Source organism: Rissa tridactyla, chromosome 5, assembly GCF_028500815.1.
Source record: "Rissa tridactyla isolate bRisTri1 chromosome 5, bRisTri1.patW.cur.20221130, whole genome shotgun sequence".
NCBI lineage: Eukaryota > Metazoa > Chordata > Aves > Charadriiformes > Laridae > Rissa > Rissa tridactyla.
In genome coordinates, this window is record NC_071470.1 from 63,611,158 (window position 1) to 63,635,405 (window position 24,248).

Here is a 24,248-nt window from a genome sequence, read left to right on the forward strand (position 1 = left end):
ATGGGGAATACTTTTTCACATAGGAGTTAGTTGCAGTTGTGTTTTACAGGGCTTGACAAGCCTGACTGAAAGTATTCTATTCCACCTTAATAAGCAGATTCACAAAAGCCTTAATACATAAAGCCTGGTAGTCTATTAAGACTGCTTTCCCTTTTCCTTTTTTCCATATGTTTTACTGTTCTTTATCTCACATCTGGTTTACAACAGATGAGTCCCTTGAGATCTTTCATAAAAAGAGTCTATTGCTAGTTTCATCTATGAAAGACATGAAAAATACAGTCTGTAAGTTTTTTGTGCATTACTATTGTATGTAATTTTCAAGCATTTAATGGGTAGACAGATATTTTCAAATGTCAGGCATTATCAAGTGTGTGTGGAATTGCTCTTCTGACATAAGTCCAGCCTAGCTGTGAGATATGAGCAACTGCATGGAAGGCTGTGGTAAAATGTCACCTATCTTGATAAAGGCAGGGGTGGCAGTTTCTTGTGGAGCACTTGATGCAAGGGTATCTTATTGCCTACAGCTGGTAGTCGTATAGTGGATAGGTGGGCAACGACTAGAAAGGGAGTGGAAGCAAGTCCACAGAAAATGACAGCAACTACTACTCTTTCTGTACGTGGAACACAGCACGACCTCAAAGGAGAGGAATTGAAAGGAAAAACAGAGAAAGAGTGTAAGCTATTTTGAAAGCTTGTGTAGTCAGGGATAAGGGTCTGTTCAGGTTGGAGGGGAGGAATGGGCAAGGAGTCATGGGAACAGGGCTGGCAGTTGGGTTTAGTAGAGAGGACAAAATCTGCCTTCTATTCGGTAGGTTTGGGGATATTTTCAATTTAGTTTAATCCAGGTCTTGGTTACAGTTAAGTCTGTGTAAATTGTAGTAAGACTCTGCTTTCAGTTGCATGTTGTTTTTCCGGTTTTGAATTGTGAAGTGGCGTTGGACTTTCTGTGGGTTAAACTTGGCCAGGTAAAACTGCCCTCCTCAAACCACAAAGGAACTTAAGTGACATGTGGCATACTTCTTCTTTAACTTGTTTTGGGTTAAGCTGGCAAACTTTTTGTTATTCATAAAACCTTAAGGAGCTCTGACTGTCTTGGAAAAAGAAAATGTACTCCTGCACAGGCTGTGGTATGCCAAGCTTTCACTCAGAACAGATTTTTATGATGCAGATTATAAACTCATGAAAAGTAGAATTTATAGTGGAAAGAATGACAGAGCCTTAATTATAGCTGTGCTGTAATAGAGTAGTTTGTAGTGAGCTACAGACCATCTAAACTGCACTGTAATCATACAGTCAGAACATCTCAGATTTAGCCGCAGAAGCCTTCCAAAGACAGTGTCGTTGTGAGCGCCTTGCTCAGGAACTGGCTGTTTTATATGTTATTCTGCTGTACAGTTTCAGGGTTGGGGTTGTTTAGCTCTTGTGTACTAAAGATGATTAGGTGCTTAGCCAGATGGGGAGAAGGGGAAGGGAAAGAGACGGCTGTTTGACTTCAGGTATAGCCAATTCTGAACTCTAATAAGAGACTCCAAAAATATGTATTAATCTGCATCTCTGCTGTATTGTTCATTCTTGGTTTTGTTACGTAGGTTTTGTGAGCTTAGGTAGAATTGTTTAGAGTTGTGAAGTTGTTAGGTGTTAAACCCCAGCAGTATATCTGTATGAGGAGAGCAGATTTTGGTTTTGTTGTTCTTTTGAAACTTGGAAATTGTTGCTTGGCACCAACTGATGGTGTCCCATTTCAGAGAGAAAATAATACTTTGCAAGCCTGCATTGCCGTTTAAGAGTGTGAAAGCATCATCTGTTCTCCCTTGCCCACAGCTTGCTTTGCCTTTTCACCCACGAAAGTGATTGTATCTTCTGAGAGTTACGAAGTGTAAACACACTTCAGTTTTTGTATCTCAGGCCTGCCTTCAAATGGCACAGTAATAAGGCACAAGACTGTGACACTGTAACCTTGTATGAATCTTTCCCTTTTATTTGCTTAGGCAGCATCCACCTGCCTTGTTATGAGTGGATGTGCATACTTCTTTTTCTTGTATGCAGTTTTGCTTCTGAGGATGCTCATGTAAATGAGACTCATGACGGAGCAAGGTGTGTAAAGATTGCTTATGTCCTGGTGGAAACTGGAGCACAAAACCAGTTAGGAGAGTAGTAATGTAGCTGTCTGTGGGTTGAATAGCAGATAGAGAGGGAAAAGAGGGAAGGATACCAAAAAAGCTGATCTTGCTGAAGCTTTTGGAATGCTGAATGCAGGGGTCATGGAATGGGGGTGGTTTGGGAATATTCTCAAGCCTTTGTTAAATGTTTTTGCAGTTGGGAACCATGTGAATCCCAGAGCCTCAAGTTGTGCTTATTCCTCTCTCTTCTTACCTTTGATTTTTCCAACTAAAAACCAAAATGATCAAGTCCTCTTTTCTTTTTCTCTTTTTTTGTCCACTTATTACTCTCTGCTTCATACAGTCAGCATGAAGAAGCAGTAATATTCTGTGTTTCTAGAGTTGTGTCTCTGCCTCTTAAGTGTTCTGGGTCTTTATATCCCCAAAACAATGTTTTCATTATCTACCCTGAAGACTCATCTGGATGTCATTTAGAAAATGAGAATATTATGACTATATGTGTTTAGGTGGGGAGTTATGGTTAGGGATACTCTAAATGCCTGGATTTTAAAAGCTGTCTTAGTTTGAAGCTGCATTTTTGGATAAGGGAAAATTTTTACAGATAATCAGGCAGCTGATGGTAATAAACTTATCCCAGCAAATGAAGCCTCAGAGATAGGAATTTTTGAGCTTCTGTAGAATTGGGTTAAATGGGAGATGGGGTTTAAGGGCAAAAGAAGAATTTACAAACCTACGTCTATAAATTCAATGAAATGTGCATACTTTCTTGTTCTCTTGCGTTGTATGTACTCAGTTCAGGTGTAGGCTAAGCAGAGGAAATGTGACTCATCTACCGTGGTGTATCTGTTTGCATGTGAAAGCAAATTAAGGCTCAGTTTACACATGTCTTAAGGTCGTTGTGCTGCAGTATGATTTAAACTGAGTGGCAGCAAAATGAATCCTCATGGGGTTGGTATGTCCGGTAAGGATAAGGTTCAGTTAGAACAGTGTTCAGAAATTATATTAATAAAGCTGAAGGGCAGGATAGTGGACTGATACTATTTTAGATAGAAAACTTTCAGTTATTAATTTTAGTGAGGCTACAGAAGTTGGCTTTTCAAGGAAAAAGAAAGACATTTTTGTGGGATTTCTGTAAAGTACAAGTGCCTTGGCATCGACCACTAGTATTTTGTTCTGAATTACATAGTTTAATACAAGGTAGTAAAACAGCTCTTAGAATTCCATAATTGCCCAGCAAAGTGGCATCTGCTTTATCTTTTTTATTTAGCTTTCATCAGCTCACAGTCTGGGATTATCAATTTTTAGTCAACACATTACATTCTCAGTTGGATAAAACATTTAAATTAAACCAAACAATTTTATTGTCCACACTTTCAGTCTGTGTCTGTGTCCATGTACATACCTTATCCTAGATGGCGTGATCCAAATCCAGAAAAAAAAGGGTGTCTTCCTAAGTACAAGAGACTCCATTCTTACCAGACCCTGGAGTTGTTATTTTTAACCTTACTGTTTTCCTTCCCAACCTAGCCCTAGAGATATATGTTTTTGGCAATTCTGCATGGTTCTGTTTCTTCCTGTCACTCAGATCCTGCTAGACCCAACACATCTGGTGTCCTTTAGGCTCTCGAGGGAGTCGCCTGGATGGCTGGTGACTTCTGATGCATGCACAATGCAGTTTTTTTCATTTAGAATATGGGTAGTGGAAACGTTGCAATTTAAAATGAGCCTGCTCCCCTAGAAGGCTGAATGGATTTGTTTCCCTGGTGCACTTGCTGGATGTGAATCCTTACTAGGCATTTATTCTGGATCTCTACGTTCTTCCTGTTAAACCTGTGCTGCCTTGCATAAGATAATTCAAGTTTTCTTAGATTAAAAGAGGAAAAAAGAACAGTAAATACGACTGTAACCTATTGGTTAAGTTCTTGTCAAAGCAGCAAGTCCCAGCCTCTCCTAAAGGACAGTTAATGTGTTTTAAACGGTCTTATAGTAACACTCTTACATAATTGAGAAATGCACCAATAAACCTCAAAGAGCAAAGGAGAGCTCCTTTCTTGTCATGAAACTGCCTGTTAAACTCTGCCATCTTCTCTGTCCTTTTCCTTTTCTGTACAGCAAGCAATAATTCTGTAATAATGTGTATTTGAAAACCTGTGTATCTAATGTGAGTCATGTGTTCAGGATAATGAAATTCCAAGCTAAATGTGGTTCTCTGGTTTCTGTTGAAATTGGCTGAGGTGAGGCTTTCTGTAAATCACTTGTCTGGGCTTGCATGTCTTGCCTTGCATAAATAGTGTGTTTGGGGTTTTTTTATTCTGCATTATGTCTGTAAGGTTGTGCTCTGCTGGCTTTGATAGGAAGCTTGAAAAAGCACCACTGCAGCACTAAGCAGCACAAACACAGAAATCTTCAAATTGTGATGCTTCACTTATCTCTGCATCGTAGCGCTACCGTGTGTTAACTTCTATTATTGGTGCAGGTTTTGTATATTCATTTTACTTATGGACTTAAAACATGGGTTGTTTTTCTACCAAGGTGTGAAATGACTTGAAGTGTTCTGGGTAGAGACTCTAATCTAAACACTGAGTTGTTAACAACAGTAATTGGTAGAATGATTTTTGCTACCTTGTGCTTGGTGTTCCTAGAAGTTAAATCCAATTCTGAAGTCTCTCTTCAGTTGCCAAAAATTTAAAAAAAAAATAATCCCCAAACCAAACAACCACACAAAAAACTCCCAAAACAACAAATGCAGGCCATTCAAAAATCCCAGGGAAAATTGTAAATATGGGAGATAAGTTGTTTTATTGTCGCCTTTAATTTTTTGATGTCATCTTTCAGTTCCTTCCCATCCAGACAGGCTAGAAGTGTGTCCTCATTTTTGAAACTACTGTATGAAAAGCTTAGCTGTAACTTGATCCCAGAATTGAGACTTCATGACCTTTGGAAGATAGTTCTTAAGTAGAAGTTTGGCTTGGATATGTTCCAAGTGCCTTCTCTGAAGTTAAATCCTAATATGATATGTAGGAATTGAGGAGAATTTGCTGGAAGAAAGGAGACAGCATAAATTATTTGGGTAATTTTGCAAGCATTATAGATACAGTAGTCACAATATTTACAATTTATTTGAATGTCTGCAGTGCATATTCTGTCCATGCCCCAGAAAAGATTAATTTCGGTTAAGAGGAGAGGTGCTGTGTTGGGGTAATGTGTAGGGGGTGTACACAGACATGTCTATATACCAGCAGAGAACTGGAGGCTGTCTGCCAAAGAGAAGATGCCCCAGCAGCAAACAGTTCCACATCTATATATATTTTTTCCCTCAACTGAGCAAAGCAAAGAAAAATCTAGAGGATTTACCCCAAATTTCAGGTTGTAGCTGCTTAAGTGCTTTTAAACTTTTTGCCCCTATGCTGAAAAGGCTGATAGTCCTTGATGCAGCCCCATGTGGAAAGGTTGTAAAATGCCTCCAGAAGATGAGAAGAATACCTTTGCTTGTGTTATTGGGATAAGTTGTATGGTCTTGCTCGGATGTGACAAGAAAGGAGGGTGGTCCCGTCTCTGTATTGGAAATGCTGGGAGAATAGGTTTAAACCTATCTGGGCCTCATGTGGAGACCTGTGAAAACATTGAGATAAGCAGTGATTGGGAATCTTGCTTTATGTTTCTTGGCTCCTGAACTTACCCCTTGGCCTACAGCAAGGTGCCAACTTCTGCTAACAGGATGAGTCAAGAGAAGTCAAATACCTTGCAGAGTCAGATATCATGCCACCACATACAAACGCTTGTTTTGTATTTTGACTACATATTTCTGTTTTACCGCTCTATGTTTATTTTTTTGCAATACTTCATGTCTTGAAAAAGCAAGATGGAGGCACAATTTGTGTGTGATTCAGGAAGCCCAGGCTGCTGACTAGGTGGAAAAAAATAAATCTGTTTAAAATCTCATGTTGTGTTTTATTGTTCACTTTCCATCATCTTGCTTCAAAGTCAGTTTAGCAGACTTGAAAAACCTACAGCTAATAAAACTACTGGGAAAGAAGAGATCTGTTTTCAGTTAAACATTTCTGTACTGTAGCTCCAGTATCTTGTTTGGATTGATGCCTCACTTAAAGGGCTGGGAGCATTTTAAAAATACATCTCTACCCACTGAATTTGGTTTTTATTTCCCTTGTTAGGCAAGTAATTGCTAGAGTGGCAGTAGATTTCTTTGTTGTAAAAGCCAGAAAGCTGAAAATAGCCATTGTGAAAGACTGAAGCAACCCCACCCTCACACCCCACACCCCCCCAGTGAATTATCTTCATCGTGCTGTAGGTTGGTTTGCAAATGTGCAAGCAATATTGCTTGTTTCTGAGAATAATGTGAAATGTCCTGAGGATTAATTGGCTTTTATGCTGCTAAGCTCTGCAACTGAGATGGGTTGTTGGGAGCAGTTGGTTTCATGGGTTGATTGGTGAGTTTTCCCAGTTTTCTTAAAGAGTCTTGTCCAGTTCCCTGCTGTCCCACCGAATACAACTCAAGAGACCTGGTAGACATGGGGGAAATGCTGGCTTTTAAGGAGGAAGGTTTTGGAAACGGATACTCCAAAATTAACACGAACTAGTCTTTAGTCTTGGTCAACTGTGTTATCATATCTTTTCATGTCTTTTTCCTATTTGGAGTTTTCCCTGCCTCTGTAGGGAGTCTGAATGAGTAGTGCCATTGACTGCATGCCTAACTTGTCCTCTGACCTAACACTGATTATGCTGCAGGTTTTTTGTTCTCACAGGATTTTTCACCAGGCATTTTGTTTTCTGGATGTGGGAAGTTGGAACCTCTGACTATATTTTTGCAGTGTCCAGAGTCACCTGCTCATGTATTCCCCATTTTGTAGCCTTACACTTTATATTCCTTGCTGTAGTGATTTGCAGTTGTCTTCATAGCAGTTACATGTGTTTCCTCTATATCATCACTTTTGTTTTCAAAAACATGAACAGAGACAGGCTTCTGCAAATAAAGACACCTGAAGTTTTCTCTCACTTAAACAGTGAAGCATTGGTAATCCCAAATGAGGGCATTTTCATTTTTTCATTTTGTTTTCTGCTTTTACGCACACTATGGGGTTGTTCATTAGCTTCTGCGTAGGAAAGTTTTGGGAGATTGTTGTAAATGTCCAGTACATATCACTACTGTGGAGTCCTTTGCTCTAGTATGTTGTTTAAATATTCATGTAGTTTAATGTTGTTTAAAGAATCCACTGAATCATATTTTGTGGATGTCAAAGATGAGCTGAAAGAATTATAACTTTTCAGTTCCTGCTTTGTCTCTGTGGATATTTTTCCTTTTTCATTGTGAAGGAGCCAGGGACCGAGTCCTGCTGGTTGCTTCCTACACACACGAGGTGCAGTCCAAATGTTTTCATGAGTTTTGTTTGCAGGAGAGATTGGTTTCTGTCTTGGGTTTTGTTGTTTTTGTTAAATAATAGTTTTAACTTGAAATAGATCATGAGAGAGAATTTCAGAGGAGGTGGCTCTGTTAGGATAGCCAAGAGAGGCCAGGCAGACCACAGAACCCTCAGGCTGCGGGGACAGAATGGGACTGCACAGCATCCCCTGAGTGTTTGCTTTCAGACTCCACAGCCACAGATGGGCATTTAAAAAGTTTTGAAAAGATTTCAGGAAAATTTCAAGTGTTAATTTGTGTTTGATTTTTGTATTAGAACTGTTGCTGTCTTACTCTTCTGATACCCTGATTTAAACTTTCAGAGCCTTTGAGAAGGTACAAATCTTACCACAGTGACGTTTATAGTACTTCGAGTGAAAGTCCGTCGGTTATTTCTTCAGAACCAGATTTCAGGCAAGGTAAGAGCTGTCTTTAAAAAAAAAAAAAAAAATTACCACTCATACGGAGTTGTAAGATGATCTCATGTAATTACAACATTGTGTACAGTTCAGCATAATTGGCAGTCTGTTCAGAAATTAGTTTGACATTTAGCACTCCAGAAGGGAACTTGGTAGGAGAAGCTGGAAATGGTGAACTTTTTACTGGAGTGCTTGTTTTAAATAACTTGCTGTCTTCAGAGGCACAAAAATGATTGAGTTTTTAGTGTACAGTAGTAGTAAATTGCAAAAGCTTTATATGGGACATACACAGTTTTTATATCAGCGTGTTTTACTGTGAGGGTTAAATGGTTGATAACTTATAGGCCAACGACTCCAGTGTAATGTAAAAGTAGTACATAGTACAGGCTGTTTGTATGATAAATTTAGGTAAGTTCCATGAAATAAATGGCTTGGAAAAGCAGGAGATGATACAAAGGGTTGTTCACTGATATATGGCAGGAAGGATTTTCTTTACACAGTGGAAGCACAACATGGAAGTAAATGCTTGGAGCACTTTTGAAAGAAGTGCTAGAATGGTGAAAAGAAGTCAAGAGCACAGCTGATGAAACAATCAGCTTCACAGAATCATTATAAGTGATGGAGCCAAACCATTCGATGAAAATGAGGGACGAAAGCGATAGTTAGGAAGCTAGAGTATAGCTGCATCATATGTATTCTCTACGCACAGAATTCCAACCCAGCCTCCCTGTCCTTGCTGCTCTTGCAATCTTCCTTGTATTCGTCTTCTTACTGAGCCAGAAGCCTAAGGAACAGTACCAAGTAGCAAGGCTCCTATAATGCATTTCCCTTAATTTTTTGCCTTTTAGAACAGGCTGTTTTATGTGTTCCAGTCCAAAGTCAATGACTCCTAAGTTTGTATAGACGAGAGAGCAGGTTTCTGGCTACTAGTAGTAGTATTCTGGACTCGGTGAAAGGACTGTCAAAAAGAGCTATTTCTAAATCAACGTGGCTATAATTGCTCTGTAAGAGCTCTCCTGCTAGCTCTGTTTATGAAGGGTACAGTAAGAGATGAAAGTGAAGTAGTTCATAAAATCAAGCTCTACATGTAGCATCTCAGGTGCTACTACAGGTAAAGGAGATAACTATTGCAAACAGAATAGCAGGTTGGTATATTGCCAAAAGAAAAAAAGATGATAAATTATAAGGAGGAGTCAGATTCCAGACACAAAAATTAAACACAGGAGCTCAGCAATATATATACTGTGTTTCTTAACTCTCTTCTTGTGAACTGGATGCATAATTACTTTACCTAGCTGCTCTATTTCTGTTCTGGAGTGGTTTTGTATGGTGTCTCTGCCATGTATGTGTCTCAAGTCATGACTGACAAAGAAATGTGTCACCTTGAGAGGTGTCTATGCAATTGTGTATGAGGGGTTTTTTTGTGGTTTCTTTTAGGCCTTCCTTAGTATTCTTCTTCAAAGGACTTGTGTAGCGCAGCTGTTCTGGTTGGGGAAAACTATAAGGTTGCTCTGAAAACTGAAATCAACTTAATAATGCTAGTTTTTCTAATGCTGTAATGCCATTGTGCAGATCTGGTTCTTTCTAAGTAATCTCATATGACTGATAAGTCCTGGATTTTTAGATGGGATTATTCTGTGTGCTTTGTTGCCCAGTCAGGTATTAATTTGTCTTTTGGTTTGCTAGTGAGAAGAAATGAAGGCTTCAAGAGAGATGATGGCAGTGGTGCTTTGCCAGGTGCTGACGATATCTCTACATCAAGTCAAGCTAATTCTCAGAGGTCAAGGTAAACCATGTGAAAACAATATGTCTTGGAGTGCTTTGTCTTTATCAAAGAAGGTATTCTAAATCTGCAAGCAAATTTTTCATTGCCGTTCCATGTTCTGTTTAAGGTTAAAAAATGGCATGTTGTACTTGAAAGAAAATAACATTTCAGAATTACATATTGCAGTCTGAAGTAAAAGTCTCATGTTACACTGTGGTGTAGAGGTAAGTATACCAGTTAGGAGTCCAAATTCCATTCCCATATTTAATGGAGACTGGGTTGCACTCTATCAAGTTGCTCTATCTGTCAGAAGGTCAGGGGCTATGTTCTGCTTGGAAATATTTAATATTTTTTATTTTTATTGTACTTTTCTAAAATAAAGTTTTGGCAAGTATTCATATTAATATGGATTAACTTGTACTTTTTCATTGAATAAGGAAATGATAGCATGCTTATTTCTTTGAAATAAGCCAAAAGCCATATATATTGTTGGTTATTCTCTCAAACTCTTAGTTTATGTTGTTGTGATTGGATTTTTTTTTTAATAGCTTAGCATTGATTAGGCAGGCCAGTTAAGTAACAATTTATGCTTTTTGAAATTTATTTTGCCGTCTTGTGTATATGAATACTACATCTTTTGGGGGATTATTTTTTCAAGTGCTGTTCATCAGTATTGCTTTAAAAAGTAGGTTCAGCTTTGTACATCACCTGAATACAGGACCTTTGTACAGCAGAGGTGTATCTTGCCATACCTGTTAGGTTTTGAGAGTGCTTCCATTCTAAATGTTTGAGGCTTTTTATTGACATTGACCTTTTGGATGGAAAATTATGTTCTTCTAGTCTCTGCCAAACATTGAATCACCTTGGAATATTTTATCAAAATGATTCAAATAACTTTTGTAGTAAGGGAAAAAGAAAAAAAAAACCAAAACACGTGTTTTCCCCCTCTTACCTCATCACATTACAACAACAAAGCCTTCTCTTGGCAGCGTTTTGCTTTGTTTGGGGTAGATCAGAAGCAAGATTGCTGCTGTGCTCTGTGCTCAATATTTTAGGAAATTTGTATGGTTTTGGCATAAGTTGGATGGGAATCCTGCTCTAGGCTATTAAAGAACCTTAGAGCTGTCTGAGGATTGGAACTGTTTCAGGTGATGTGGCAAGGCTCTCAAATGTGTCCTCAGTGTTCATTTAACATACAGGGTGATGTGCAATGAGTAGGGCTTAGAGCCACGCTTTGAACGTGGAGGTGAAAATAAATGAACATCTGCTTCTTGCACTGTATTGTGTGTGTTAAATGGATCTGAGTAAGGCAGGGTCTCAGATGAGCTGCACTGGAATGCAGATGAACAAAAGAACAGTTGCTTGGAAATCTTGCAGCTTTCACTGATCTGCTGAGCCGCTGCATTAGTTTTCTTACTACTTGCACTTTGCCTGAAAAATGCGAAGTCATTTAGAAATATATATATTGGTATTTCTTGCAGGGGAGAAGTATTTAGGCATTGCTTAGCTGGGTCAACACTGCTTTGTTGGCAGGAATATGGGTTCTATGTTCGTGTAACAACATATGTGTTAAACTGCAGTGTCCGAGCAATCTTAGAAATCCAGCTTGTCTTGACATAAGAAGATTTTGACTAGTATGTGAGCTTTTAGGGCAAATTTTCAAGGACTCAGGTTACAGGTTTAAGTTCCGTGTAACCCCGTTAAAGAGCTGTAAATTTCTGCTTTGCATTTTATGCTGTGGTAGCACTACACTAAAATGGCAAAGTAGACTATTACTACTGTGTGTAGAGAATGAGTGTATAGCTTTCTTAACTTACTTGCTGTTGGTTTTTTTCTTTTGGTGAATGCTGCCAGGTCAGCCTTCATTCTTCTTTGACTTGAACCCAGGGAAGTTGCCAATTCAGCACTGTAGCTATGCTTCAAAATAAAACAGCAGTAATTTGCAGATGCTGATAGAGAACTTTTGTTTCTATTTACAAAATGATTCATGAACAGGAAATAGTATGTGTATGTAAACAAGTCACATTGATGTAAATGAATTGGGTCTATTATGCAAGTGAAAATGCCATGGTAAAACAGTACATACTTTGTCATAGTTCATTTTACGTTATTTTACTTTATATTGTTCTGTTAAGACTGGTACCTTTAATGGACATAATTTATATATGTGTCAAATCTAGAAGGAAAATATTGTTTTGGAAGTGCAGTGTAGACTTATCTGTTGTGCTTAGCAATTGAATGAATTTTACATGTATGTAGCTGTACAGTCTTACTTCAAGGCTTAGTATTTTTTGAATCTCCTGTTTCTGCTTGGCATCCTCTCTGTGCCTTTGATAAAAGATACTACTCTGCACTTGGACAAAAATATCATGGTAGGGTACCACAGGTAGTTCTTTACTGATTTTCATAATTGTTCCCCCATTTTCATAAGGTGAAAAAGCTGCCTTTTTTCTTTTTTTTTTTTTCTTCAAAATCTAAGTACCAGACTAGTAAGTATATCCAAGACAGAAAAGTGAGGCTGAACTCCTCAAAGCTAGTTTTACTAGATATTTTGGTAGACTTACTGAGAAACAGGAAAGCAGCCACAAGCAGAATGTCGTCCTAGAATAATACTTAGATAATATCTCTCTTAATTATGTGAGCTGAGTAGAAAGCAATGAGTGCTCTCTCTCTGTGTCTTTCTCCAACAGCTGTTGAAACTTTCTAGTGCTAAGTGTAAAAAGGACTACCATCAAAGATGGTAGATAGTTAAGCAGGGAGATTTCTAAGAAAGTAACTTAATATTTTTATCCAGAACACTGCATGTTACTGCTTTAAAATGTGCTGTGTTGCAGAAGACCATGACTTTTATAACTTCAGAAACATAAGCTCTCAAAGTAAAATTTGGGATAAGTAGTTCCAAGGAGCAGATTCTCAGACTAGTTGTTTGGTTTCAGGGTCTGGCGAAGTATATGCAAATTAATCCATTACTTGAATTCCATCAGCACTTGGGAGTATGTTTCAGTGTTTTTCTCTGTGTTCAGAGATACTATCTGTACTTCAATACATATTAAATTTACTGCTCCTGTGGCATGTCCTTAGAGGCAGTCCGCTTATTTGCAGAATTATCCTTGTAAAACTGAGTTGTAAATCAAATAGGGGGATTTGGATTTGAGTGAGTCTGCCACCAATATTAAAAAAAAAAAAAAACCAAACTGTTCAGAGGTGTCAACCAGTGTGACTTGTGCTGTTTGGGTGGGCTGGACTGCTTTTAAACTAGCAAAAGCCATAGATTTTTCAATAGCAAACTCAGAGTACACTCACACCCTTAATGTGGTCTGTGACTGTTGTTATCCTTTAAACTTCTTGGAATGCTTTCCTCGTGGCAATGGATGCTTGTGTCTGTGTTTCCTCTTTGCTTCTTGTATTCCTTACTTTTCTCCCCCTTGTTGTTTTTTTCCTTTACTGTTTCTTCATTTGTCTCTCTAGGAGCAGCAGCTGACATGGATCTCTTCCTTCTCTTGCCTTTTCTTTCCACTAGATTTCATTTCCATATCCTTACTACTTTACCAAAAGGCATCCGTCTTTCTCAGTCTGTTCCTGATTTTTCCACTGCACTAATCATTAGAGAATGCCTACGTGCTTCCCTTCTTCCAGCTTCCTTCTCTGATCTAATACCTGCTAATTTCTTGGTAAGTACACTAGGTGAGGAGTTAATTCGCTTCCCTCTTTTATAAGAGTCAGCCTACCAGGTGACTGCTCACCTACCATCTTCAGGTTAATAAGTAATTGTGAGATTCTGGTTTGCAGTGCGACACTGATGGAAATACAGAGTAGCAGCCAAGTATTTGTCTGATGAAGTACCATAGGAAACATACTTTTATGATGTTATCTGTTAGGAATGTAATTTGGATATTTTGTTGTTGTTGGAGTAATAAGACTTGCATATTCTGAACTTCACGAAGATCTCTACCTGTATCTGTCAACAGTATCTCCTCTTCTACGGAATGACAGATGGGTTCCTTGTCTTGTACCCTAGGGAGTGAATCATTCTGATAACCCTCCATAGAAAATGGACTGTCTGACCAAGCCAGAGTTAGTTTTACTTACCCAGGATGCTGAAGTGTGATGATTTCTGGTTTGCGATAGTGCTTGTATACGAAGTTAGGAAAATTTTTAAACCATTAGGTTTTTTTGAGCTTCCTCCCCAGACACCCTACACCCACCCTAATTCTGAAACAAATTAATACATGTCAATGTAGATGATAAACCAACATAATGATAATACTTTACACAATAACTTATGATTGCGTCTATTGCACAGACCTGTGTGTTATGAAAAAGGCAACATTTTTTTCTGCAGTAGGGGTTTTCACATTAGCAAGTGTTTTCAGATACAGCCAGTTGCAACATGTCTGTCTTTTTCATATAATCTTTGATAACTCAGATATTTATGTTCAGAAAGTGTTTGGGTTTGATTTATTTCAGAGCCCATCCCCTTAGACCTTGATCTGAAGGGCACTCGTGGGTGTATTTAACATATTTCGTTGTGAATATTCCCACATATGTTGATCTTAATAAGCTTCCTCTTGGTGAAAAGCTAAGCATGTGCACAAGTCTTTGCAGGTCTGAGGCCTTTTCTCATTACTTTGTCCTTTTAGATGCACATTATTAAGTCTGTTGCAGAAAGTAACAAAGGAGGGAAAAGAGAAGCAATGCTATGAAAGCCCTGCACAATGGAAAGGATAATGTACTTATGTTAATACATTTTTCTGTAACTACTCTATATCTTCCCTGAAATTCCATTTGAGGAACTTCAGCATTGTTTTGCTCAGTTTGTGGCACATTAGTGGCATTTTATTGTTTGAACTCTCACGATAATATAACTCTTCTTATTTTAATGATGGTTTTGTATGCTAACCAATGAAACTTTAGTATTAAAAACATTTAGAGAATGCGGTGCACTGTTCACACTACTGGCATTCATTAGAAACTTTTCTGTAAAAAAATGAAAAAAAGAAATTTGAAATCATGTCCACCAATTAGCATAGACAACTGTACTGTCTGGACGGGTGCATTTCCTTTTTTTTCAGTTTATTAACTGATTTGTCATTCACCAAACATATCTTTAGGTTCTTTTAAAAAGTAGGTATGTAAATTTAATGTCTTTAAAAGTCTGTAGATTACTTTTTACTACAAAGGACTGTACATCAGTGTCAGTGCAAGACTTACTCTATTTATATTGCTGAACTTCAGTGCAATGATATGCAGCCTTCAAAACTCTTTGCTCTTTCATGTTTTTCATTACTCTAAGTGTACCATCTAAACTACCATTTAGCTTAGAATTGCTGAAAGCATTTTTTGGTGGATGAAAGTCTTGTTAGTTTCCCCTGTCCATTTGTGTTTAAGAATTGCCTCTGTATAGTTATGTTAACGGAGGGAAAACATTGTTTTTTCTTGTATTAGGATTTCTAAAGAAACCTTGATTGGTTTACACTTAGTTTGGGGTTTAAAGTTGTTTTTCTGTAAACATGGGGCAGAGGGAGGGGAGTGGAAGTTGGTTTTATTTTTCTTGGATTTATTCTTTCTTCGTGTTTCCTGATCTCCTGATTTTCAAATAAAAAATGGCTTTGTTCAACCAAAATGGGACATGGATTTCTTTCCTTCCACAGACAATAGAATTGGTAGGACATTTGGGATCCATACCTGCTGAGAAAAGAATGGGAGGATAGGTTGCTGTGTTTCTCAGAAATACTGATGGGGTTTTTGTTTGTTTTTTCTCTTCTTTTCCTTTGGATTATTAATTTAGCTTCTAATTTATTTTTTGTGGTGGCTGTGTGTCAACAAAGCCATTCTTAGGAATTTAAAAGAAAAGGGATTATTTTTTTTTTCAGCAAAATAGGATTATGAAAACATTAGAGTATGATACTTAAAATAATTTAGTATTTAGGAAGTTGATACATATAAAATATCTATATAAATACTTCAAGCTTTACTACTGCTCAGGAAAAATCAGGGAATAAATTGGTGCAAAGAGTTCGTAAAGAATTGCTACAGAGAAAGTGATTGGAGCAATATTTACTTATATAAAGTACACTATTATTTTAGTTTTTTCTTTAACATGTTTTTGAGCATACCTTTTTCACAGTCCCTGCTGTAGTAGTGTCAAGTAGCTGAGCTTTTATTTTCATATGAATAAACGTCAGGCAGCTGTAGAAACGTGGCATGTTTGCTCTTTTTCTATATTGAAGGCTTGCTGTAGAGTGCTAACCTCCTGTCTGCTGAATAAATGTGTTTAATGTAGTATTTGATAAACTAGTTTTTGTTCTGGGTTTCATTACTCTAAGTGTTTAAGTACTTACATAAGTACTTAAAGCAGCAGAATGTCTTAGGCATACCAACTAATGTCTTTCATCCCTTCTGACTATACTGTAGGCAACATGAAGCACCATTTGAAGGCAATCTAATAAATCAAGAAGTGATGCTAAAGCATCAGGAAGAAGAAATGATGCAACTGCAAGCTAGAATGGCTCTCAGGCAGTCCCGACCTAACCTCTACTCAGGAGATGCAATTAGGTCCTCAATGCTTGACATCACCAGAGATCCGCTGAGAGAAATAGCCCTGGAAACAGCCATGACACAAAGAAAACTGAGGGTAATGCCCTGATCTCAGGTGAACTCTTATTTTCATTGAAACAGAGCAGTATCTTGGCTAAAACTCTAATATGTGAGATTCATAAACTAGGTCCTGTACTAGACAGTAATCAACAGATTAAATGCTAAGTGTTTGGTGTTGCCCTGATAGGAAAGACCGACTCTCGCAGGGTAAAATTCTGAGGTTTTGTGGCATAAGTGTCTACATAGCCTAAAGCAGTATCAAGAGATGCTAAAACAGACAGCAAGCCTTCATTAAAGATTGCGTCGATTAAACAATATAGCACCCTAACAAAGGTAAGGCGTAGTTTTCTCCTGTATTCTGTAGTGTTTTCAACCACTTTGATTTGCATTTATTTCTCTTGGTGGAATGTGGATGTGTCCCACAGGCGTCAAAGGTTATTAAATGAACAAGTTGGGAAGGTAAAGAAAGGGAGAGAGGATTAATTTGGCTCTAGGTTTCACTTTGGATCACTGCGCAAACTCACCTTTCCTTTCCCAGCTGTCTTGGTATGTGGATGAAATGTAAGACCACAGAGAAAGAGGGAGACAGAGGTATAGGGAAATGGAGTGGCTGACGTTTAAGAGAGATGATGCCTTCATGCCCTCTGCTGCTGCTTTCAGTGAATTGAATTTATGTATTACTACTTCTTTAAGGATGGGAAAACTTGAAACAAAACTCAAGTTAATTTGCTGTCTTAATCCCAGGTTCCTGTGTCTGTCTCCAGTCCATAGCACTAACCACTTAGTTCATATAGGCTTTAACTAACCAGGTTGATTCCCCCTTGGCGCTTAAGAGGTGTAGGTGTGGATCTTTTACATATAGTACACAGTAAGTAGTAGGCAGTAGCCAGTGAACGTTTTCCCTCAAAAGGTGAATCTTGGGCCACTTTTTTAATGTGGTATTGAAGTGGGTATTCTGCAGAGGACTTCCTGTAACAGTTTGGACAGACCTATAATTTAGAGTGTGAATTAGCAGAACATTTATTTGTCTAAAGGTGGACAGAAATTGGCCAGGATCTCTGCTTGAACCCAGCAGATAGGATTAGGCTGAAACATATCAGTCTTCAGGAGATGAGACACATGTGTCACAGGCAGAGATTTACCAAGGCAGAATCGCCACCAATGCAGAAAACCTTAGTAATGTCAGGCAGTTGCTTACTGAGGTAAGCCCAGATGGTCCCGATATGCAACCCACACCCTGTATTTTAAAGGAAGACAAATAATATTACAGTGTTGGCTTTTTGCCCAGCAAAGGAAGGAAAATATGCAGAATAATGATGTTGCCAATGCTGTAGCTTGCCAGTGGTATCTGGCACGCGTGCTGGCAAAATTGCGTTCTTTAGACTTACCAGCTCATAGGAGGAATTCGGTGCAATTTTCTAGTTTCGGCCTTTGGTTCCTCTTTGGCATTTTCAGGGCAGGAGTTAACTGTGCTTCAGTCTGTTGTTCCAGCAACACAGAGTTCATTCATACTCTTGTGATTTGCAGAATTTCTTTGGCCCTGAGTTTGTGAAAATGACGATTGAGCCATTCATCTCCTTGGATCTACCGAAGTCTATCTTGGTAAGAAAGGGGCTATTCAGCAGTCAGTGGCAGGGGAAGTATGTTAAATGAACAAATGCACTTTTATTACAAGTGTGAACGTTGGGATTTTTTATTTCGCAAAATGCAGACTAAGAAAGGGAAGAATGATGATACCAGGCGAAAAGTAAATGTGATGCTTCTAAGTGGGCAGAAGCTGGAGCTGACCTGTGATACCAAAACAATATGTAAAGATGTCTTTGATATGGTTGTTGCCCATATTGGCTTGGTGGAGCATCACTTGTTTGGATTGGCTACTTTAAGAGGTAAGAATAATGATTTGATGTAGCTGACAGGTACAGAATAAGAAGAATTAGCTACGTGGTGTTGCGAAAAGATAAGCAGAGACTGCCTGATATCTACAAAGCATTTACTTCAAGTTATATTCTCTTGTATTGAGGCAAAATACATTCCTCAATGAAGAACGACTTTGTACAATAAAATTCCATGTTTGCCTGAGTAATGGCAGCTCATCTTGGGCAGCCTTTTGCTTTTGGCTGCTGAGTTTTCTTCCCTGCTGTTTGTTGCCTTCGCTCTGAATCTGGCACTCAGACTGCCCTCAGAGGACATGAAAGGGCTTTGGGTTTTGTTAATATGCCCTTGGCAATGTTGCAGCCTCTTGTGGAGGCAGACCTGTTGCGATGCATAGGAGGACCCCTTGTATAGAGGGAGTAGCCTTAAGAAAAAAGAATTTGCTTGTGAGCTGTTAATTTTTCGCTATTCAAACAGACCGGAAATTGGACTTGTTTTTTCCCCGCACTGGGTAGAAGGTCATTGTGGCAGAACTAATTTGTTCAGAACCAAGTTTCCCGTTGGCATATCTCAGAGGCTGTTGCAGAACTGTAGCGCTCAGAATATTGGTGTGAGATAGAAGCCCATAGCAGCCTAAGAGCTTACTCTATCCATGGCAGGCTGCCAGCGCTCTTGCCAACTTGGAAAGCCTTGAAAACATTTTGCAGAAATATAGATACGACAGAAAAGTAGTAAGGGAGAGAAGTAATCACAGACTTTGGATTTCCTATGGGATAAGAAATTTGAAATTTTAAAGAAACCCTAACTCCTATTTTGTAGCTATCACGGAAGGTAACTTTTTTTTTCACTGGTGTCTTCAGGATAACTATAAAATTACTTCTTCTGCCCTTATTCACTGTCCTCTTTAATAGCTATTGTGCTTATAAGCCATTGTTAGTCAACAGAAAACCTTACTGTTCAAAATCAAATTTCAGAATTGTAAATTTGATCTTGATCCTCCAGCTGGAGAAGATATTTGGTTTTAATGTTTTTACCTGTGTGCTTCCCTTTAACATTCATGGCAGACAATGAATTTTTCTTCGTTGATCCTGACATAAAGCTAAGTAAAGTAGCTCCAGAAGGATGGAAAGAAGAACCAAAGAAAAAGAACAAGCCCCCTGTAAACTTCACTTTGTTTTTTCGCATAAAGTTTTTTGTGGATGATGTCAGTCTTATACAGTGAGTGTGTGAATTTTTTTTTTTAACCCCTTAAGCCCTAAATTTATGGACAGAAATTGGATATTAATCAAATACTGGAAATTTGCTGTAACAGAAGGGTACCAAAGATGGTGTGGGGGTGTTTTGTAGTTTTTGTTTTGTTTTCCTGTTCTAGGCATACGCTGACCTGTCACCAGTATTATCTACAGTTGCGGAAGGACATCCTGGAAGACAGGATGCACTGTGATGATGAGACAGCCTTATTATTAGCATCCCTAGCTCTCCAAGCTGAGTATGGAGATTACCAGGCAGAGGTACACAATCAATTTCACCTTTGAGAACCTCTGTTCTTGCTGCTTAATTAAAGAATGGACTGTGAGATGCCACACACGTTTACAGCTCTGCTCTGCCCTGGACTGGAAGCTCAGCTGATATGCTGTTGGCAATTTTTTGCTGTGGGCAAGTTTTCTTTTAGTCTAACACAGGGCTGTTGCATAATCTAGTTCAAGATCTGGGTGTTGAACCTTCTCTCTTCAGTGAAAGTAGAGTCAGGCTTGAATAGGAATAAACCATATGTAAAATTAAGCTCTGGGTCAGGGTTGAGATTCCAGATCCTGCCCCTTACTCAGTTGTAAGGTCCGATTCTCTGCAAAATGCATGTTCCTGCTTCATTTGTGCTCATGGAGTAGTATATGGAGATGCTATCAGAAAATTTTTCTGCGTTTTAGGTGCATGGCATGTCATACTTCAGACTAGAACACTATGTCCCGGCTAGGGTGATGGAGAAACTAGATCTGTCCTACATCAAGGAAGAGCTGCCAAAATTGCATAGCACCTATGTGGGTGCATCTGAAAAAGAGACAGAGTTAGAATTTTTGAAGGTAAGTGGGCAGCAGTTTACTCCCTTAATCTGTGATTTAAGAAATTCCGTGTGGGAATATGGGTGTGTGGACTTCTAGCGAAAGCACAGGAAAACAGCTCAGGTTCTGAATAACACTGAAAGAAAGCAAGATGAAAAGGTCTTCTCAAAAGATATATCATGACAAGTGAAAAGAAATCTTAATAGATGGGAAGAAGTCCTCTCACTTTTTTTTTTTCTAACCAGTAGTTTTCCTGCTTTAGCTCAAGCTAGTTAAAAGCCACTGTTGATCCTTGTGTTTACTCTAAAGGAAGCTATGATTACGAGGCAGCACACCCTGTGTTCCCTAAGTCCTTTGTTCTATCTGTTGAGGAAAAAAAAAAATTTAAATTATGAAAAGTTTTGTAACAGCTAAAACTGCTTACAGTGCTTGGCATGAAGCGAGCCAGAAGTATTACCAAGCAGACTTTCTTGTGCAGGTACTATGTAAGATGATAGGAAAACTATAATCACTATAATCAACTATATATTTGGTTTATTCTAAAAGGACACATTAAGAAATGTAATTATGGATTTTGCTGCTGTTGCTCAGGAGATAATGGTCAGGTCCTGCCTTGATACAATGACTGCAAACGAGTTCAGGGGGTGATGGTTTGCTGCTGAGATAGTGGATAACCATTACACTGGAATTTCACAGTCACACTGTAGTTTCACAGTCCCTTTAAGAAGGTGGTGGAAGAAGCACTCAGCTGACTTTGCCCCTTCTAAGGCTGTTGCTCGTTTGGCAGAAGTGTTCTTGTAACTTAACCACAGAGAACAAGACTAGGGGACTTGATCCTAGCTAAACCTAGTCTGACTGGGGTGGGGAGAGCAGTTACATTCCCTCGTTTAAGTCATTACATCAATCCCTTATGCTGGTACTGAAGAGAAAGCAAGAATGAATGACTGGGAGCACAAAGTGACTGAAACTGCGTCTTTTGGCAGTTATGATGCCTTAATGTGATAACAGAATTGCAGTGTTAATCTAATTCTGTGTTTAAGAAATGTGTCAATAACAAGTGCATCTGGCTGGTTACAGTTTGTTACCAAAAATTGGTTCGTGCAAGTTTGATTTACTCACAGACGCTATTGATTCATGCTTTCATTGTTTGATTTTAATAAATGCTAAGTTCATTTGCTGTAGTGTTTGGCAGATAAAGAGATACTACCAAGACTTAAAACCCTCTAGAGCAGCTGATGCGTCTCTGTTGTAACATCTGTAAAATGTATAAGTGGAATCACCAGGCAGAGAAAAATCTTTTTTCTAAAATCCAGATATATATGCATATATTAAAATATTTGTATGGAGGTATAAAAAACTTGTAATAGCCTTAACTTCATATTCTTAGAAGTTTTATTACATTAATCTGTACAGTTGTGTCAGAGGCTCACAGAATATGGGGTTCATCTTCATCATGTGTTGCCTGAGAAGAGATCCCAAACAGGTATCCTTCTGGGAGTGTGCTCCAAAGGAGTTGTTATTTTTGAAGTTCACAATGGTGCCCGCACACCTGTACTACGCTTCCCGTGGAGAGAGACAAAGAAAATATCCTTCAGTGTAAGTCAGTCTATTTTCTGTGTGCACATGTCTACGTTTGTATCTCCAGATACTGGTTTTGTGTGTTTGTTATTTCTGTAAATTAAGCTGATGGTTTATAGTGTAATCTGACTACGTTTTGTGTGGCTGAGTTGTGTTGTATTATGGAATTGAAGTAGGAGTTTTGATGTTTTAAAGATTCTTTTTTTTTCTCTTATTACCTTGCATTCTATGCTGCTGAGGTTCCAGCCTTAGAAGAGAGTTTAGTGCCTGTATTTTGGCACATCTGTATTGATGTGAAACATGGCTTCCTTCTAAAGAGGTCAAAGATAGGTCAAGGGTTGCTCTTAGCATGCGGAGAAGCTTTGCCCATTTACTGCATTTCTGGTGAATCTGCCCATGCTGTCATACGGGACGTGGGTAGTGAAGAGTAAGAATCCTGCATTAGAGGACCTGGATACTGGCAAATGCCAGTACTCAGTGTAACTAGGAGATGCACCTACGTTGCTTTTAAATTTTCACATTTCCAAGAGTAGTTAAGTTAAATGAAATAGATGGCAGGGGCTGACACTTGATCTGGACGATACCAGCCAACCTTAGTGGGTACACAATAATCTGGTGTCAGTTTTTAATGAGGTGTTGAGGTTCAAATCCTTACTTTTATACAGGTATTGAAAACAGTACTTCTAACTCTGATACCTTATTGAAAAGCTAGAGCCTTTTTCATCTGTGATATGATTTTAGCTAGAATTGGTAAATTGAATTTTAAGAATTACTAAAAAGATAAACGTAAGACCTGGAACATTAACTGGTAGATTTAATAATTAGATGGGCTTCTAGTTCTTTTAGTCTTGAGTGGCAGCACCCCCTGTGACTTCCTCAGAGGCTTTTGAAAACCCCATCTCGCAAAATGTCATAGTACTAGTTGTCATTAGTCAGCACTAATAGTAACAGAGACAGATTAAATAATAAAAAGTACCATCTCAGCTAGCCCAGAAGTATCTTTAAAGAGCTACTTTGTAAATCTGAGATTACTTTCAGCCCCTATTTTAACAGAAATCTCTCCCATCAGTGCATTTTGCTTCAGTAAAGTTTGAATCCTGTAACTGTACACGAGCAAATGTAAAATTCTCTGTAGGCTAAAAGAAATCATGGTCTTCAACTTTTTTCTTTCTGCATTGTGTAGAAGAAGAAAATAACTTTGCAGAACACCTCAGATGGTATCAAGCATGCATTTCAGACTGACAATAGTAAGACTTGCCAGTACCTTTTGCATCTATGCTCTTCCCAGCATAAGTTCCAACTACAGATGAGAGCCAGACAGAGCAACCAAGACACTCAGGACATTGGTAAGGACTGTGATGCTGTGTTGGTTTTTAATAGCAATCTAAATGTATTTTTGTAAGGAGAAAAACTAAATTTGAGCTTCAGTAATTCTACTGAGTGCTGCATATGTGTAGCTCTACATTTGAAGAGTTTATACTATAAAGAGAATCTACTAGCTAAGTTTGTTTACGTCTTGTTTAAGGGGTGGGGGGGGAGAGAGTTGGTAGATCACACAGAGCTGGCACACAGCAGCTCCTGTAAAATAAAAGGAATCTAAAAATAGGTCATGAATTTGGTTAATAGCTTTTGGCTTTTTTAGAAAGAACTTGAAGATATTCCAATAATAGGCTTTTTACCTTTTCCTTGAAGTGAAATTAATTGGTTTGATTATGTGGAATTACAGAAAAAATGGTGTGATCATGTGAGGGCAAATACAGTAGGGAGTGTTTCATGATGCTGCATCTGTAAGTTGTGGGTTTAGCTGTCTTTAATTCACTTAGCGTTTGGTGGACCCAGTAAGGAACAGCACTGATGCTAATCAGTTTTCTTCAGAATTGCCGTTTAATTTGCGTGTATAATAAAAAATGTAAAGGTAATCTTTTTAGATAGAAAATATTGGAGAATACAGTCATTGAGAAAACCCTCTGCACTGATTTCTTCGCTATTTGGAGCAGAGCTCACTTGGCTGGCTGGCCTTCAGCACAGCCTATTTTGCTCAGTTTGCCTGCTCATTCTTTCTTTGTTCCCTGTTTTTATCTGTCTGCATTCCAGTTGCTGCTAATCCAGACTTCTACCAGCATAGCTGGGATGGAGTTTGACCCCATTGCTGTGGAGATTGTGATCTCTAATTTAAAAAAAAAAAAGGGGGGGGGGGGGCAGCTATGCAGCCTTTTTTCTATTCAACTAACTTAGTGCAAAGAAATGGGACCAAGTGACTTAAAGCCTGACTTAGTGCTTGCTTATCCTGAATTGCAAAGAAAAGCAGTACATGAAAGGCTTTCTTAGCTAGGCGTACTTGGATGCTCTTAGAGATGCAGTATGTGTTGTGTAGATCACCTGGAATTCAGAGGTCTCGAATGTAATCAATCGTTTGTAACCAGA

General features: G+C 38.5%; 1 protein-coding gene across 6 annotated transcripts in view; it reads left to right on the forward strand.

Annotated features, from left to right (window-relative positions):
* PTPN13 (protein tyrosine phosphatase non-receptor type 13) overlaps window positions 1-24,248 on the forward strand; it is a 128,478-nt gene that overhangs the window by 65,213 nt on the left and 39,017 nt on the right. For all 6 annotated transcript variants that reach the window (XM_054203381.1, XM_054203376.1, XM_054203375.1 and 3 more), the window contains 10 exons: window positions 7,860-7,955; window positions 9,642-9,741; window positions 16,135-16,354; window positions 17,845-17,919; window positions 18,029-18,203; window positions 19,254-19,407; window positions 19,562-19,700; window positions 20,115-20,267; window positions 21,660-21,842; window positions 23,008-23,170. In XM_054203381.1, the coding sequence (XP_054059356.1) occupies window positions 7,860-7,955; window positions 9,642-9,741; window positions 16,135-16,354; window positions 17,845-17,919; window positions 18,029-18,203; window positions 19,254-19,407; window positions 19,562-19,700; window positions 20,115-20,267; window positions 21,660-21,842; window positions 23,008-23,170 (1,458 nt within the window). The remainder of the gene's footprint in view (window positions 1-7,859; window positions 7,956-9,641; window positions 9,742-16,134; window positions 16,355-17,844; window positions 17,920-18,028; window positions 18,204-19,253; window positions 19,408-19,561; window positions 19,701-20,114; window positions 20,268-21,659; window positions 21,843-23,007; window positions 23,171-24,248) is intronic.